We start from the raw sequence: 19439 nt of genomic DNA, 5'->3' as shown, positions 1-19439 counted from the left end.
ATTTGATTCAAACTTATATTAATTTTTTTTATTAGTATCTTTCTCCCCCACGTAAAAAAGCCACGATTGTTTTCCCTATTTTTGGGTTGCATTTACTTAGGCTTCATGTATGTTTCTTCAACGGTAATAAATTATCACATCTAGTCATCAACGACTTTGCAGATGACTCAGTTTTGTTCCACTAGAAGTCCACAACGATAACTTTTTCTGAGCACTTTTAGAGCATACCAGGTATCTCCTCACTTTCCAAGTTGACACACTAACTCAACAAATAAAAAGATAACATTCTTACAAAACTAACATAATCAAAAGAAACATGTCAAGATAAATTATAAATAAATAAATAAAATATAAAATATATTTGTAATCACATAATCTGATCAGAAAAGGACGGAAGTCGCCTGAAGAAGTTTGCGGGAATAGACGGCATGTCGTCGCGGAACCTTGGGTGGCGAAGGTAGTAGAACCCAGCCACCAACACAAGGCCCCTAAACGGCACCGCATAGAACAACAACGACATCATCAAACAGACCACCGTAAATATCCCCGTGGCACGTGGGTCCCGCCAGCTAAACAGCGCTTCCAAGCGCTCCCCCTGTGCCGCCACGTCACCCAGCAGCGTCTGCGCCCTCCCCGCTAGCGCGCGGACCCTGTCATACCTCATCTTAACCACCTCCGCTGGACGCGTCGTCGGAAACCCGTCGAACTCCTCGTCAAGCTCGTCCAGGCTCACCATGTCCACGTATGACATCCTTAGATCCATGTTTTCAGGGACCCTCTGTCGGAAACGAAACCTCAACAGTAAAATCAGAAATGCGCACAGGAATACAGTTGGAAGCACTAGGTATGGACACAGTACGGTCGCTGCAAGCAGCATGTGGACCAGAAGCGTCATTGGAGGGTGTACCCACGTGCGGATCCCATCCACCCAACAGAGTATCGTCGCCGCACGTGAGAGGCATCTCACCACTCTAAACCAGTTCGCCTTGCTACGCCTCATGCCCCACATGTGTGTATCAGAGTCCAACATGAACTGAACAACTTCCTGACCCAAAGCCGGTTCAGACCGGGCCAGCCTCGCGGTTACTATCCTCATGGCTGTTTGGCGCAAGATGTCTTGCTGGGCAGGGCCAAACGGACGAACGTAGTGCATTCGTGGTAAAATTGGGCTTGCGTAGGCCTGTATGAGACTCAACCATGAAGAACATGAAAATCTCACAGCAATCTCTATCTCTCCCATTCTCTTCGCACCACCTGGCAACAAAACGACCAAGGAGTACGAGTTTGCGTACACCCTGTTTGTCTCTAGTGTGGACAACCGCACACGAACTTTCCCTATTCGACAGTCTTTGTTAGGTTTTCCGTCTTCCCCAGGCTTGTATCTCCCATTATCAAACACTCCAATGGTGAGCACCGTGCAAGGGTCGTAAACATCCCAAGTGTATTGTTCGTTCCATCGCGGGTTGAACTGGTCCATAATAGTTCGTGTTCGGACCCACTTGGGACCGTATTTGGCCACAACGAAAGCATCTGTGGTGCCATGTGTTCCATCAATGGTCTTGACAGGAAGAAGGTTGGTCGCGCCACGAATCCCAACCTCTAGCAAACCGATAGGAGGCTTTGTGAGTTGTTTTGCCGAGGCTCGAACGTCACTGGTTACATGAGCAGTTTCGTCTATCACGTGATACCCACCTTCAAGGCATACTCGGACATGAATCCTGCCTGCATACGAACTGCTCTCGTCTTCGCTGTATAGGTTGAACCATCTGGACTTTACCTCAGTTTGATTATCCGTTCTCCGCTCAATGGTTGCCACATGGACTTTCGCATGTCCAACTGTTTTGGAATTTGACACATCCTCCACTATTAAAACAAGAAATGGCTGAAACGGCTCGGCTGCTACTAACACGAGGTCTTCATTCCACGTTGGGTTAGCCGAGCCGGGTGAGGTTCTACCTGTTTTAAAAACCTGAGCACCCAGCTGTGCCTTTACGTGGAGCTCTGGAGTTCGAACCTTAGCCTCGGATTCCGAACCTAATTTCAAATCCTGGGTTTGGATGACCGTTAACCTCAGATACCAAAGCTTGGGAGACAGATACACTTTGGCTCGTGTCTCAGGAATCAAGCCACCGGAATCGGACAGCCAAGCCTCCTGAAAAGCCTCGTCAGCCTGAGAACCGATCCAAACTGCGAGCATGACATCATTTCCCGGCGTGGTTTCTGACTCCAGAGTGTACCATTGCGGAGCCAGCGGACTATCCGGAGGAACTCTTCTAGGCACCTCTTGCAGATCAAAGGATACCGTCCCGAGACAACTCTCTCTCTTTTCTTCCCCTTCTTTTACCTCCTCTGACCAAACGGAAACCTCTAACGAAGTCGAGTTAAGACCCTCTTTATCGAAGGCGAAAACCTGATCCCAGTCATTGCTCTCTTTCTCGCTTTTAGTCTTCACGCTCCGCGTACCAATCAAAAGATTCGCGTAAATGCTGGAACCAGTTTCCAGATTGGCTCGCTTGGTCTTGACGACTCGAACATATAAAAATGGCATGGGATCTACGAGGTCGTAAGCACTGCGGCTCCGATCGCTACTCAGAGAACGCAGTTCACCATTGCTCACATTCAGATCTGCACACTTTAGAACTTCGTGGTGCCTTTCATTCCCCTGCTTCGGCTTCTCTGTCTGCACAATCGAAGGATTTGACACCTCCTGTTTTGGAGACGCCGTTTCCTCTGGAACCTCCTCCTTTGGCTTTTCTGCTGCTGGTTCATCTTTTGGTTTATTTTCATCTTGCTTATTTTTTTCTGCTTCATCTTCCTTTGTCTCTCCTTCTATATTCCCGGGCGGCTTCTCCTCTGCCACTGGTTCTGACTCTGCTTTCTGCTCACCTGTGTTTTCCGCTTCCGGTGGGTCATCCACGTACCAAACTTTGAGACCGAGTTCTCCTTTGATCTGAGAGAACACGCTCCTCTTCTCTAACGGATAGTACGCAACCGTTTCGGAACCAGACTTCACAAACGTGGTTCCGGATAGTTTCACCTTTCCTAGAAAAGTGCTTCGTTTCCCTGTTTTCTTGTCGTTGTAGAGATTCACCTCTAGTGTTTCCGAAGCCATGGAGTCTTTATCATGGACAATGAATTCGAGCGTCTCGTCCCATTGAGGATTGAGATCTCTCGATTTCGTGTTTGTTCGCCGTCGCTGGCCGTCGAAGTCCACAATCGCGTAAGCACTCGCGGTTCCTTGACCGTCCTTTGGCATGAGGTTCTTGGCGTTGCAAACTTGGACCATGAGCTTCCTTCCAAAACTTTCCCCCATAGATAAATCTGGTGAATTGAGAAACAGAATAAAATTAGGGTGAAAACAGATGGTTTCTGGTTCTTCTTCTATTGCTTAGGGTTGTGTTGTATTTCTCTTTCTTATTTGAAAGGTTTGGCTGAACAGTGAAAAGATGAACGGTCCTTTGGGGAGAAGAACGTTTAAAGAGGCAAAGCGAGGAGCGGGAACACGGGGAACAGAAGTGCCACGTGGCAAAAATAAAAAGCCAAGATAGCAGTTTTAGCAGTGAATAGTAACGTGTGAACAGAGTCAGCGTGCCGGCTGAGATACATATATATATAACATTAATCTTTTGGACCGATGCTCCAACGGATTCCTAGATTTTAATTTTTTTTATTATTATAATAAATAAATTCTTTAGATAAAAATTGATTACTACCATATATAATAAATAATAAGTATTATGAATAAACAAATAATCTATTACAATAATAAATGATTACTAAGAGAGCATAATTTGTATTAAAAGTTAACATTGCATAATAGTCTTTCACATTAAATAACTTTGAATATTAAAACAAAATTCATATTAAGCATAAATGAATATCAAATTCTAAATTGATACCAAGAATTGTTATAATAAAAAATTGAGTGTTTTCTTTCGAAGAAAAAAACGGGAAGAATTCTTTAAACTCTAAATAAATAACACAAACGATAACATATTTTTGTATCTTAATTGTGAAAGTTAACATTTTATTTATAGGTAAAATAATTATAAATCATTTTCATTCTTCAAAATAAGATAATATTTGAGTTATAAGGATAACAAGTTAGTATGAGACTGTGCGTATGCACATGTCATTGTTGTTTTGTATTTTTTTTAATTTCTATTTTGAAAATTTATATAATAATTATTATATTAAAATTAATAATTTATTTACATAATAATATTTAAGTATTATAATTATGTGAATAAAGAGTTTGACAATGAGAAAAATTAAATAATTAATCACAATTAGTTTTCTATAAAAAATTAATAAATTATTTTAATATTGATTTTTTATATTAAAATAATGAATTACAAAAAGTATAATGTGATGAATCAAACAAATAATTTACTAATATTATTATTATTAATAATAATAATAATAATAATAATAATAATAATAATAATACAAATACTAATAATAATAATAAGATTAAAATTTAATATTTAGATATGAATTTGTTTATTTTAAATACTAAAATTGACACTATTGATTATTGACGTATAGTAGTAAAATAATATTTTTATATGATTAAAATTTATAATTTAACTTTTGAATTATGTTTTATATTAAAATAAAATGTGTATGTACAAGTAGTAGTTAAAGTAAAATCTAGACATATTAAGCAACATGACCTGTACAAAATAAATATTATATAAAGTAGATGTTATTTTTTTTTAAATAAAAACATATGTAGATATAGCTAGCTTAAAAGAAAGAGGGATATTAAAAATGTGTATGTATGAGTCATTATTAAAGTAAAATGTAAATTTATTGTGTAATATGATTTTTTAAAAATTAAATACAATATGAATTTGATATTAAAATATTTTAAATAGAAATACGTAGATATAAATAGCTAAAAAGAAAGATGAATATTGAAAATCTGTTAACGAATGAGATTAGAGAAAAAAAAGTATAATACATAAACAAGCAAATAGATATATAGAGTCATAGATTTTTTTTTTTAATGATAAATATTAAGGTTAAAAAATAATATTTGGATAGGAATTGGTTTGCGCTAAATTATAAAATTGATATAATAATTTATTAGTAATGTGTAATTATGACCTTTAAAAACATTAATAGAAAAGTCAAGAATAATGTCATGAGGATTTATAATTAAATAACCATACACTAATCAGAATTGACTAGCTATCTTTTTCAGCAATTAATTACACAGCTAGAAATAATTTTACTTTGTGTTAATTTTTCTTAATCATCACAATATTTTCCTAAATTTGTTGAGATCTTAAGCAAATAGGTTTGGTTTTAAGATGGCATAAACCCAAACACAATTATGTTTTCCTTCAATGGAGTGGGACAACGATGTTGAACTCAACTACGATAACGATGCTTCTTTTTTTCTCAACGTAAATGATAACGACTTCCCTGTCCTCCAGAATCATGCATGTGACTTCATCGTCACTATTTGTTTCATTATGTAATCAAAGAGAGAGTGTTTTTCAAATTTGTTTCATTATTTTTCGTACTTAGAAATCTAAAATGTTACTCCACTCTCTGAAAAACTAACTAATATAAGTTGGTAAAAAGTGAATTCAACAAGTTGATTTGTCCGTATAATATGTTGATTTCACTTGACTTAAGTGAAAGCAATCGATTGAATAACAATTCAACTAATTGAATACATTTTGCTACTCTCGCCTAGGCGAGACAAGCTCATTGTTCCACGCCTACAACACTAGAAACAATCCCACACTTCCATACAGTTCATTCACATACGAACATAAACACTTTCCAAATCATTTTGAGCATGAAACAGATAGAAACAAACCATATATTTTAAAAACGCGAAAAGACCTAGCTTCCCTTACTTGGAAAATGCTAACTCAAGCGAATGAGATCCTTAGCGGACTAGCACCTAAAGCGGAAGCAAATAACGGAACTGAAAACAGTAAGGGATGAACGAAAGTGAACTATGATACAGACTAGCGTAGAACCAAAACTTGAAGAAAAGAAGGGAACGCAAGAGAGCTCAACTTACTTTGAGAGAGGGGAAAATAGGGGAGCTCACTTAAACCCTAGCAGAGCTTGCTGCTGTAGTTCTAAGAGGGGAAAAGGAAGCGTTTTTCTAAAAAGTGACAGAATGAGAGTGTTATGGTTGGTTTAGGGTTTTGGGCACCCTATGGACAAGCCTTAGGTCCAATAGATTAGGACAAACCTTTAAAATTTGGGGCAAAATTTAAGTGGACCTTACAAATAGGCATCACGTCATAGTGATAGTCCATCTTGGACACTGTTCTGTTAACTATTTTTACGGAGTTAAGGAAAATGACCTAATTGAATGAAATTTACGACATTTATGACCACATTGAAAAGAAATCTTAAAGTAGGACCAAATTAAAAAAAAAAAAGTTAATCAAAAGTAGGACCAAATTAAGCCTATTAAAAAAAAAGAGTTATATATAGTTAGTGTCATCGTAGAGTTGACTCGGTTGATTATATTAGCATTCAACATTAAGCACACTATATAGTGTCACCTAAACTAACACTAATCCAACACTAATACAAATATTTATTCATTAAAAAAATTAAAAATAGCTTTATGCTTTTTAACTTTTCTTCAAAGAATTTTTTTTTGTGTTGTATTAAAGTTGGTTTTGTAACACCCCATTTAATTAATAGCAGAAATTAAAGGAAATGTCACAACATAATAGCATAGCAGCACAGTCTTATATGTTTTCCACAAAACACCTCACGATAAAACAAGGCATACCAAGACGTTAACTAAGCGGATGCGGGAAACCAAACAGAAATAGAAGTTTAGTGGGTAGCCAAATACATGGGTCGTGGCCCCCAAAAGAAAGCTTAAAACAAAAGGAAAATCCAGCCCAGATGGCTAAGCAGCGGAGTCACCATTCCCTTGTTGACCACGAGGACCTCGACCATCTGCTCCCATCAATTTAGTCGATGATCATCGCAAGAAGAAGAACTGCATACAAGATAACCAGACAACAAACAGGGTAAGCTATAGTAAAACAGTTCATCAAGTAGCCACACATCAATGCACAATCCAATATTTTATATATATCACCCAAACATGTTCTGACTTCACAAACAATACACTAGACCCTGACTTGACTCATCCGGATACGTATAGTCTGGTCGAATTCAGCGAATGCTTGCACTTGTGGTGAATACCTCTGCTCACCCCCGAGCTGCTCAACCCCGAGCTATGTGTCACAAGTGTTACAATGAATTAATCCCTCACCACAAGGTTAGCCCTTAATGAATTTTGGGCCTCCTGCTACTCTCACCACAGGAGTTAGTCCGCTCTAAGTGAGACTAACTGACTCCTTAGAGCGTCAGGATGCAACCTTACCTTGAATCCTTACTAGACCATACAGATGGGGCACCACCATGAACACCCACTGATACCGCTGTCGTTGACGCGATCAAATTAATACTACTAAACTATAGCAACTTCAGTATTGCTAAGATAGTAGTCAAGATAATAGAAAGGGTAAAGTAACCCTAAGTCGTCTCCCAACGAACACGGAATTGATTTTTAACAAATTAGTTCTTATAAAACTATACAAATGAGTTAGTCAAATAAAATAAAAAATATAGGGGATTAATATAAACAAAGATAGAAATAAAGTTTAAAAGATAAAAAGAAATAAAAACAATAGTAAAGAAAATAGATTGATTCCATTGCTTTTTCAAAATAGATTCATCATCGGTTATCTAAAGATTATTGCTCAATTAATTATTGTTGTAGATTTACAAATTAATCAATGTAAAGTCTCAATTAATTTGTTGGCATTCTCACTTTTAACCAAAGTATAGTCTCAATTAAAAGTGAGAACTTTTAGATTATCCACAGTAAATTCAACCAAAGTACAGTCTCAATCAAATTTTACTATGCCTAATCATGTCTATTCTTTTATCTCCTCACCAAATAAAAAGCTTAATTAATCAAAGTAAAGTCTCAATTAATTTTCGTTAGAGTAAATACCTTTAATCAAAGTAAAGTCTCAATTATTGGTAAAAACTCATTTAATCATATGAAAGTTTCTAAATAAAATCAAAGTAAAGTCTCAATTAAATTTAAAAACCCTTGACTCGTATGATCAATATGCATATAGATTTAAAATCATTACTTTTTATGTGATTCAAAGATAAAAGACATAGATCAATTAAAACCTCAACAATAATAAAAAGAACAAAGAAATTAATTCATTCTAACCTCAGAATCCATAATGAAATTACAATGGAATCAACCCAAGAAGTTTAGCAATCCATGGAATACAAAATAAAAAGAAGAATAGAGAGAAGAAAAGAGAGAGAAAGGAAACGAAATTAGGCACCCCTAAGGGTTCCTAAACTCCGAAGTCCCGAGCTTGTCCTTTCTGCTTCTCCCTTGGTCTCTTTATATAGGAATTGGACTAGGCTTTTATGTTGCTAAAATCTCTCAAATATCTTTTAAAATAAAGATAAAGATAAATATTTAAAAATATTTGGAGAGATATAAACTATTTGACAAATATAATTGGTTGATAATATCAATATCTAATATAATTAAATTAATTAATTAATTAAAGATATATGATAAATTATCACCAATTAGTATTTGTATTAATTTTCCAAATCAACCTTTTGCAATCTCCTTAAATTATCTTCTAAATAATCCAATATCTTCAAGATATTTTTGTTTGTTGTGGAACTAAAAAGATTCAAGAAGATCTTGTCATATTTAAAAAGATTTGGTAGTTATTATCTTTTAATATTTTATGATATAATTAAATAAGATAATTATTTAAAAATATCAAATAAAATATCTAAGATATATTTTTCCCAAATTATCTTCTATCATAAAGATAAAGAAAATTGCAAGGTCCAATTTTTTGTTGCTCTCTTCTTGGTTTAGCCAAACTTCTTCACTTTTTCAAGTTTTTCTTGTCGTCTTCATGCAATGCTTGGCCTGAATTTTTGTGCTTTTGATAATTTCTTATTCTTTGATTTATCTTTAAGGTGTCATGAAGCTTTAATCAATTTATTTCCACACCTCTAAATGAGCTTAAAACTTAGCTGCATCAACAAACGTTAAAATATCCAAAAATAATTTATGCAGCTAAAAATCACTTTTTAAGACATTTTTATCACACAAGCTCAAACAACCTAATTATCAAAATTATCAATTAAATCACTCTTTAAGCACACAAATTCAATTAAATACCCAGAATTAAACATTAAATGAGGGCAAAAATACGAACTCATCATACCCACACACTTACCCTTTTGCACTCCTGGGCAAAATCAAACAATTTCAAAACTTAATCTGAGGTATTTTATTTCACATCAACATTGGATCAAAGGAATGAACATCACCGGAGACAAATCAATACTCTAGAGATCAAATTATCATGTATATACAAACAGAAAGGTTCTATTTTTCACACATGAGTTAATCTTTTGAATTCACAAGACAATCAATTATGAAAGAAAGCACTCAAGTTAAATGTGTATTTTCTAACCAAAATTCTCTTAAGTGTTTTGGCTTGTGTTTTCACTCAAAATACTCATGTAAGTAAACTCTCATAATACTTAACAAGACTCTAATATGCACAAACTTTCAGAAAATATGCATTCAAAGATCATGAGGACTTTTCACAGGTTATAATGGGGCTAAGGCAAAGGTAGGAAAAATTTTAAGATTTTTTTGTTTTTGAAATTAAAATATAGAAAGAATAATGGAGCATAATTTCAAAAACAACTCTTTTTCATTTATTTCTTTGTTGCTCTCTCTTTTTTTTTAGAAAGCAATTATTTCAACACTTTTTCATCAACAATTTTTTCCTTTTGCCATTTTTATTAATTTGTGGGTGAGGTACTCACGCACACACTTTATTCCTCAACCATTCCTGAACATAATCCATTAGCTCCTTCTTTCTTCCTAAGGTAGAATATGGTCTTTTTCTTTTCAAGGTTATGCAGTAGGCTTAAAACAAGAAAAAGAGGTTTAAAGCTCAAAGGGGCTACCAATGGATTAATATCAAGGTGGGCTTATTTGGCCAAATAGCTAAAAACAAGAAATGCTTCAGTCATATCAAATCATGCATATTCACCTAAGTTGCAAAACAAAAGAATCAAGCTAAATATTTGAGTATAAACAAACATGAGCAAGTCACTCAAGAAAAAATAGGAATGACACATGACAGTTCATCCTTTACATTAAGGCTCAAGACTCACAAGGTCAAATTCTTTCACAAAAGATTTAATCAAGAAATTCTCAAATCAACTCATTTAGCAAATCATAGAAACAATCCACTCATATCAACATGACTTTTATTTTTCAAGAATTATGATCATCCCAATTACTAAATCAAATCCTAAAAGTCCAATGTCAATATGTTTTATTGAAAGCAGGGAAATACTTTTTGTGGATTTCTTATGAGACATTGTTTAAAAGTTTCACTTAGTAAAAAGTTAATACTTTCACAATTTTCTCAAAAAGAAATCACAATTTTTTTTCTTTTCTAAATGAAAACAAAAACAAAAAATTGAAAAACAGAAAAAAGAAAAATCCTACCTACAGTTTGTCTCCCCCACACTTATTTCAAAAAAAATGTCCTTGATGGGCTTATTTTGGGGAGGAAACGAAAAATTTTATGACTTTTGGCTCAATCAGGCCATATGTCAAAATTTATTTTCTTTAATTTTACAAAGTACAAATCAGCTTGTACAATTTTATTAAAGAAAACAAAAACACATATTTTTGAAATTTTTTTAATATTTTTAAAATTAAAAACATAAACAAAAAACAAACATGCATGCAAATTAACTTTTTTATCAACAATGTTTTCAAAAGAATATGAATCTAAGATTTTTACCTTTTGCAGCAACCTTTCTTCTTTTTCTACAGCCATCTCAACAAAGATAACCACTGAAAACTTATTTGCATATTTCACATCAACAAACTTGATGTGTGGAGTGTGTGGCTTCAACTCAACTTGAGCATCATCAGGTGCATTCAGATGGTTAAGCGGATCATTAGTAATCCTCATAATTTCATCTTCTGAGCAAATTTTTTCACCTGGTGTTGTTGACTCTGCTGCTTCATCATTAACCAAGTCAGTTGCAATAGTAGATGCTTCAGCTGCATCTTCGAATAGTGTAGGCTCTTCAACTGCACTTGGTTCCTCCATTGTATTGTTCTCACAACTTTGCTTTTGAAAATGATCATTTGTACTCATATCCTCATCAATGGGTACAACTTTATATTCTATTCTAGGTTTAAGGAGAATTAATCATGATATAAATACAAATTGAGAACATAAGTGCCCTCATTTCATATGAAAATTACTCATTTTTGGCACTTATCAACTCCCCCCAACCTAGCATCTTGCTTGTCCTCAAGCAAAGTAACAAGATTAACACCATTCAAAACTAAAACTCTGAAATTGGTTATTGAGAAATCATTTTCACAGTTCCTTACCAGACAACTTTTGCATTCCAAACCACAGATTCAAAATCAAAAGCAAATGGTGAGTCCAATTATCGAACAGCAGTAGGATAAGAGTGCAGCCAATTTTTCAGGAAAACTAATTATAAGAACAAGTGATTATAACCAAGGAAATTCTCTCTTAAGTCTCACAGGCATGTGTCTCTCTCATTTTCCACTAAATTTCAACAAATCAAAATTGCTAGTCATTTTCAATCCAACCACAAACACACAATCAGCATGGATCTTAAGGTCTTTTCAAGGTTGTAATGAGGCTAGGCTTTCAAGAATAATGGTTTTTCAAGATCACAAAAAGCACAACTTAGAAAAGAGAGCATTACTACAATTCAAACCCAATTCTACTCTCCATTCCTCACAATTCAGACCTCAATACACCAAGTTTCTTTTTCATTCATAATTCACTCTTATCTCTTTTTGTTCTTTTCTTTTCTTTCCCTTTTTTTTTGAGTAAATATATACATTCCTACACAATACTAGAGAGTGAATTATGATACTCAGCCCTTTTCTTCCTTAAGTGCAATTCTACCAACCAATTACCCTTACAGTTGAAAAATACACCTATGCTCTCTATCCCTAAGTGTGCAAAGGGAAAGGATAATAATTCAAGTTAAGGTTAAGGTGCATAATTCAAACAATTAGGCTCAAATGGGCTATCAACAAAGGATGATTATTTACAGGTTGGCTATTTGGCACTGAGTTATAAATTCAACAAAATTGCCTTAATCATTTCCATGCTTTAAATGTGATGTTATCAAATGAAAACTCAAGCAATATCAATTTGTTAACAAACAGTGGAAACACTCAAACTGTTTAAGGATTCACGCACTCACTGGGTTTTCTGGTTTATTTCCTTGGTATCTCACTTGTTGTTACAACTGATTATCTTGACTAACTATGCAGCACTAATATCCTAATTTTGTTTAATTATGAATTCAACCAAAATTTCCCTTTTTCACCTCTGTGTTCAGTTCACTCAGTTGTTCTAGACTCAGGATACTTACTGAAATCAGATTTCTCTTTAACCAACTTCCTCAATAAAGGTTTTCAAAATGATTCCCAAAAAATTTTAGCTGTTTCTAAGTATTATGCACAAAATACTAAGCCAAAAGGTAAAGTTAAACAGTTAATTAACTAGAAAATATAACATTCTAACCACAACAACTAAGGCAAACTAGTAGTAATTACATAAATACTGCAGAATACTAAAAGAAAAAGAACAATGAAACCGTATTTATAGAGTTTGAAGGGTGGAATGGTGCTGTGAATCAATCTCCTCCAAAATCAATCTCATCCTCAATGTCTGCTCCATCTGCGTCAGCAGCTCCTGATGGTCCCTCACCTGCATCAGGTCCACCTCCCCCTGGGAAAATAGGACTGTCCCCAGGCCACTGTAGATAAGTGAAGAATTCTGGTGGAGTCATGCCTGGGTATGGTCCGCGGACATTCTGATAGAGGTACTCCTGAAGGTGGAGTTGTCCTCTATGAATGGAAGCATTTTGCTGGTGAGTGTGCTCCATCTGCAACCTCAGATATCTCATCTGCTCAAGCAATTCATTATTCATGTTGAGTTGAGGTTGCTGTGTGGGCCCTGTTTGTTGTTCTTCCATTGCTGGTTGGTCTTCAGCTGGTTGGTCTTCAGCTTGTTGATCCAGCTGGGGCTCTTCTAGCTGCTCCAAGTCCTCTGGGTGGGTACAAAAGTGTTCAATGAATTTCTTGGTAATTGAAGGTCGTATCTTTTCAGTTAGTTCTACCTCCACCCCTTGTTCTTGGCAAAGAGCTGTGATCAAAGCCGGAAAACCCAAAGCACCTTTTGCCTTGTCATTCCTACTGTTGACTTCGTATCTCACAAATTTGTGGATTTCTTCAGAGATAATTGTGGCGACGTCAACAGTCAGATCCTCCCTCATTATGCAATAAAGGAGATGACATCTAGGGACGTTCAAGTCTGACACGTGGCCAATGGGCACTATGTTTGCAAGTAAGAATCTGGTCCAGACTTGGGCTAAGGTTTTCATATCTCCTCTTAGAATTCTGAGAGGATTGCCAGTGGGTCCGACTTGATAAGATCGATTTGCAGCGCATATAAGGAGGGCCACTTCATTTTCGTCATAAGGTTCATGACTCCTCCTTCTTGTTGTGAAGTCACAGCGTTGCCCTGGTTGTAGAGGTAGTGGATTACCAAGGAAATCACTGATGGCAGCTCGATCATAATTTACCCACCTTCCCCTAACTTTAGATCTCTTTTCACCAGGATTGTCCTCAGAATAAGCATTTGCATAGAACTCCCTGACAATTTCTGGGTCAAATTTGGGAAGCGGGTCAGCCAACTTCATCCAGTTCCTCCTGATAAGACCATTCAAGAAAGGATCATATTCATCTGGAAGTAGAACCACCTTTCTTTCTTTGATAAAGACCCAGTTCTTTATCTTTTCGTAACGTTCTTCTCTTTCGGGGTCTCTAAAATGGTTAGTAATTGGCCTTTCAGGAGAAGAGCTGCTTGCACGTCTTCTCCTTTTCCCTTTATTGGTTTCAATAACGGGATGTTTAGCTGTTGTCTTCGTTCTAGCCATTGACCTGCAAGTATGAGAATTAACCCACCAAAAACATGACCAATTCAGCTTAATTCACTAACCAATCACAAACAAGAACAATTTCAACATGGCATTTTATCAAACACATGGAGTGCATTTTCAAATGGTGAACATTTTTGAAACAAGTCAACCATAAGCAACCCACATTTTTCAATTTCAGCATCAATTCAAACTAAACCCCACAGTATAAACACAAAACGCATCAAATTATAGCATGGATACTACCTAGGGTTTACAAGAGCACAAAAACATGACTATGCTTGATGGAAATGAAGAAAATGAGGAAGAGGAACTTACCTTGAAGTGAAATTAGCAAAAGGAGACAAAATTTGTGAGTTAAAATGCAGAGAATTGAATGAGTGAAGGCGCGCTCAAAATTGAAGAGAAGAGAAGGTGAGCGAGGGTTTGGAGAGAAGAGAGAAAGTGAACAAATCTGCCACTGTCCCCCACTTAAACGCGAATTCTCGCTTAAGCGAGCCATTCTCGCTTAAGCGAGATGAGCGTGAGAGGAAAAATTAAGAAGTCTCGCGCAGGCGAGGCTGTGTCGCCCAAATCACCCCTGGTGCAGGGCATTCTCGCCCAGGAGAGCCACTACTCGCTTAAGCGAGTATATCAGAGAAATTGGTTGGCTCAGGTTCTGCATATATCGCCCAGGCGAGACATGTTTAGCTTGGGCAAGATTTTGTGCAGTTTTGGAAAACTCTGATTTTGCCACTTCTCAAATTTTTGCTCAACTTCTCCTCACTTGATTCATGATCCTTTCAATCCAAATAACTCGAAAACACACATCAAACCATACTTCAGTCAATTCTCTATCATTCCAAAAGGTTTCACATCAACAAACTCAAAATCAAGCTTTTAAACTCAAATTTCACAATTTGGCCAAAACAAGGCAATTTTTAGCATTTGATAATCTCAATTCTGGCACCAAAACTCATTCCCATGCTTAAAATACCAGTTTTGTTTGAAAACAACCAAAATTGCATGGTTTGCCTTATTGAGATGATTGGATGCTAAAATTCACCTTTTTACACATAAACATAGAACTTTAAACACAAACACATACTTACATACACAAACACATTTAATCACACAAGATGAAATTAAAGTGCAAAAACATAATTAAAACACTGGGTTGCCTCCCAGGAAGCGCTTGTTTAACGTCACGAGCCTGACGCCTGTTTCATTTAAGGTTCATCAAGTTGAATGATTGTGGCGAGCCTATCAATCTCACCACCAAGATAGGGCTTCAACCTTTGCCCGTTTACAACCCAACTCCTTTTAGATTCAGGATCCTCTAGTTCAATGGCTCCATAAGGTCTCACATTCTTGACAAGAAATGGTCCTGACCATTTTGATTTTAGCTTTCCAGGGAATAGCCTCAACCTGGAATTGAACAATAACACTGATTGACCAGGATAAAATTCTCTTTTGAGAATTTTCTTGTCATGATAAGCTTTCATCTTTTCCTTGTAGAGCTTAGAGGACTCATAAGCGCTGAGTCTCATTTCTTCCAATTCTTGCAGCTGTAATTTTCTCTTTTCTCCTGCTGCCTTTGGATCAAAATTCAAGAATTTCAAGGCCCAGAATGCCTTGTGTTCCAGTTCAACCGGTAAGTGACATGACTTACCATATACCAGCTGGAATGGGGATAAACCTGTGGGAGATTTATAAGCAGTTCTGTATGCCCAGAGTGCATCATCCAACTTCATTGACCAATCTTTTCTTGAAGATGCTACAGTCTTCTCTAGAATACGCTTGATTTCCCTGTTTGACACCTCCGCTTGTCCATTGGTCTGTGGATGATAAGGTGATGAAATTTTATGCCGCACTCCATAATGTTCCAAACATTTCTGAAGTTGAGCATTGCAAAAGTGTGAACCACCATCACTAATCAACACTCTTGGAGTACCAAACCTGCAAAAGATGTTCCGCTTGAGAAATTTGATTACAGTTTTGGCATCGGCCTTAGGAGCTGCTACTGCTTCAACCCACTTTGTCACATAATCAACTGCCACCAAAATGTATTCATTTGTGAAAGAAGATGGCAGTGGTCCCACAAAGTCAATTCCCCAACAATCAAAAGCCTCAACCTCTAAAATGATATTCAGTGGCATTTCATGTCTTTTTGAAATTCCCCCTATTCTCTGACAGCTATTGCAGTGTTGCACATATTTGTGTGCGTCTTTGAATAAGGTGGGCCAATAAAATCCAGACTGGAGGACTTTTGCAGCTGTCCTCTCTCCATTAAAATGCCCTCCATATGGGGAACTATGACAGTGCCACAGAATGCTTTTTGCCTCATCATTGGATACACACCTTCTCAACAATTGATCAGCTCCAATTTTGAACAAATGAGGATCATCCCACACATATTGGTGTGCATTTTTCAGGAATTTCCTCTTCTGGTGCCAATTAAAATCTTCAAGTATGACCCCTGCAGCTTTGAAATTGGCCATGTCAGCAAACCATGGCCTTTCTTGCACCATCATCAATTTTTCATCAGGAAACTCCTCCTGCACCTCTGATTGAGTGTTGGTCACCTCAGTATTCACCAATCTAGACAAATGATCAGCTACAAAGTTTTCACTTCCCTTTTTGTCCTTGATCACCAAATCAAATTCCTGCAACAATAAGATCCATCTAATTAGTCTTGGTTTTGAATCAGATTTGGTTAACAAATATTTAATTGCAGCATGATCAGTATATACAGTGACAGATGAACCAATCAAATATGCTCTAAATTTTTCCAATGCATAAACTATGGCTAGCAATTCCTTTTCAGTTGTTGCATAATTAATTTGAGCTTCATTAAGGACTTTGCTAGCATAGTGTATAGCATGAAAAACTTTGGATTTCCTCTGTCCTAAAACTGTTCCTATGGCATAGTCACTTGCATCACACATTAACTCAAAGCCTAAATTCCAATCAGGAGCAATTATCACAGGAGCTGAAACCAATTTCTGTTTTAACAAGTCAAATGCATGCAAACATTCAACATCAAAATTAAAAGGTGTATCCTTGTTGAGCAGATTGCTGAGTGGTTTGGCAATTCTGGAGAAATCTTTGATGAATCGTCTGTAGAACCCAGCATGGCCTAAAAAACTCCTGATACCCTTTACATTTTTGGGTGGTGGCAGCTTTTCAATGATCTCCACTTTAGCTTTATCAACTTCAATACCTTTAGCAGAGATTTTGTGGCCCAACACCACACCTTCAGTTACCATAAAATGGCACTTTTCCCAATTCAAAACCAGATTAGTATCAACACACCGCTTCAGTACGGTGTTTAAGTTTTCCAGGCATTGATCAAATGAAGCCCCAAATACAGAGAAGTCGTCCATAAAGACTTCTATTCATTTTTCCACTAAGTCCGAGAAAATTGCAAGCATGCATCGTTGAAAGGTTGCTGGTGCGTTACACAATCCAAACGACATTTTCCTGTAAGCAAACACACCAAAAGGACAAGTAAAAGCAGTTTTTTCTTGGTCTTCTGGATCCACTGCAATTTGATTATAACTAGAATATCCATCCAGAAAACAATAGAAAGCTTGCCCTGCTAACCTTTCTAGCATTTGATCCATGAAAGGCAAAGGAAAATGATCTTTCCTAGTGGCCTGATTTAATTTTCTATAATCTATACACATTCTCCAACCTGTGACTGTTCTAGTAGGAATTAATTCATTTTTATCATTACAAATAACAGTCATACCTCCTTTTTTTGGAACTACCTGGACCGGGCTGACCCAGGCACTGTCGGAGATTGGATAGATCATACCTGCATCAAGTAACTTCATTACTTCTTTCTTGACTACCTCTTTCATGGTTGGATTCAATCGCCATTGAGGCTGTGCTACAGGCTTGTAGTCTTGCTCCATATGAATTCTGTGCATACAGTAGGATGGACTAATTCCTTTAAGATCGGATAAAGTCCAACCTATTGCACCCTCATTGGCTTTAAGAACTGAAATCAACTTTTGTTCTTCAGAAGCCGTTAAAGCACTACTGATCACCACTGGTTTGTTACCTCCATCTGCAAGAAAAACATATTTTAAAAGAGGAGGTAATACCTTTAGCTCCAGCTTCTGACTTTCAGTTCTATTTTCTTGCTGCAATTTCTCAGGTTGTATATCATTTGATGCAATTTCTTTTGCTAAATTTAGATGTGTCATGTATTCATCAACTTCCTTTTCTTCATCTTCCTCCAGATCATCACAAGCACCAATCAAAGCTTTTTCCAATGGGCTTGCCTTTGCTAATTGCTTCCTGGATGTTAGAAAAAAATCATCTATCACATCCATCCTGAAGCATTGTTGCTTGTCCTTCGGGTGCTGCATTGCTTCAAATACATTAAAGTTGACTTCATCATCTTGCACCCTGACCTTTAATTTGCCATCATCAACATCAATAATGACCTTGGCCGTCTTCATGAAAGGTCTTCCCAGTATTAGAGGAACTTCAGTGTCTTCCTCAATATCCATTACTACAAAATCAACTGGGAACATGAATTTGTCAACCTTAACCAAGACATCCTCTGTCACACCATAGGGATACTTCATGGATCTGTCAGCTAGCTGTAATGTCATCCGTGTAGGCCTTACTTCCAGATCTCCTATTCTCTTTAGCATAGACAAAGGCATCAAATTTATACTGGCACCCAGATCAAGCAATGCCTTTCCCACTGGTAATGTCCCGATTGTAACTGGAATAGTGAAGCTCCCAGGGTCTTTAGATTTCTGAGGTAATGATTTCTGAATTATAGCACTACACCCTGCTTCAAGCTCCACTGTCTCTTCAGAGAATCTTCTCTTTTTTGTTAGGAGCTCTTTCATGAATTTTGCATATGTCGGCATCTGCTCCATAGCTTCCACAAAAGGGATGTTAATCTGCAGTCGCTTGAAAATGTCCATGAATCTTGCAAACTGCCTTTGCTTGTCTTTTTTGGAAGGATTTTGAGGGTATGGTAGGCTCTTCAACTGAGGCACCTGTTTCTCACCCTTCTCCCTCTTTTTCTCCTCACTTTTATTTTTTTCTTCCTTTTCTTCTCTCTTATTTACAAACTCTCTTTTATTTTGTCCTTCCTCTCCCTCACACTCATTTTTTTCATTCTCTCTCTCTTTTTCCTCCAACACCTCCTCCTCTACACCCAGGTTGTCTCCAATCCCTCTTCCCACAACTTTACCACTTCGGGTGATAATAGATTTACAATGCTCCTTGGGATTAGTCTGTGTGTTGGCTGAAAATTGACTTGTCTGCTGATCTGATAATTGTTTCGCCAACTGTCCAACCTGTGTTTCGAGATTTTTGATTGAAGCTTCTGT

General features: G+C 36.6%; 2 protein-coding genes across 2 annotated transcripts; both read right to left on the bottom strand.

The window, feature by feature from the left end:
• Positions 1-243: 243 nt before the first annotated feature.
• On the bottom strand, positions 244-3567 carry LOC114193403 (C2 calcium/lipid-binding plant phosphoribosyltransferase family protein). The gene has a single exon (XM_028083180.2). The coding sequence runs from the start codon at positions 3311-3313 to the stop codon at positions 368-370; it is 2946 nt and encodes a 981-aa protein (XP_027938981.1). The 5' UTR covers positions 3314-3567; the 3' UTR covers positions 244-367.
• An 11664-nt stretch (positions 3568-15231) lies between these two features.
• LOC146884267 (uncharacterized) lies at positions 15232-19381 on the bottom strand. Its single transcript, XM_085665263.1, has 2 exons — positions 18303-19381; positions 15232-15758 (listed from the first exon to the last, which is right to left on the bottom strand). Exons 1-2 carry the CDS (start codon positions 19026-19028, stop codon positions 15306-15308), a joined length of 1179 nt encoding a protein of 392 aa, XP_085521389.1. The 5' UTR covers positions 19029-19381; the 3' UTR covers positions 15232-15305.
• Between the last annotated feature and the right edge of the window lie 58 nt (positions 19382-19439).

This window comes from Vigna unguiculata, chromosome 8, assembly GCF_037176805.1.
Source record: "Vigna unguiculata cultivar grain cowpea cultivar isolate G323 ecotype 2 chromosome 8, ASM3717680v1, whole genome shotgun sequence".
NCBI lineage: Eukaryota > Viridiplantae > Streptophyta > Magnoliopsida > Fabales > Fabaceae > Vigna > Vigna unguiculata.
The sequence above is the reverse complement of the archived record's forward strand: the minus strand, read 5'-3'. Positions and strand labels throughout refer to the sequence as shown.

Coding starts and splice junctions, on each gene's coding strand:
- LOC114193403 (XM_028083180.2), bottom strand. CDS start 3,313: ATGGGGGAAAGTTTTGGAAGGAAGCTCATGGTCCAAGTTTGCAACGCC.
- LOC146884267 (XM_085665263.1), bottom strand. CDS start 19,028: ATGGACATTTTCAAGCGACTGCAGATTAACATCCCTTTTGTGGAAGCT. Junction 15,759..18,302: donor AGGAAGATGAAGAAAAGGAA/GTTGATGAATAC, acceptor TCCCCATTCCAG/CTGGTATATGGTAAGTCATG.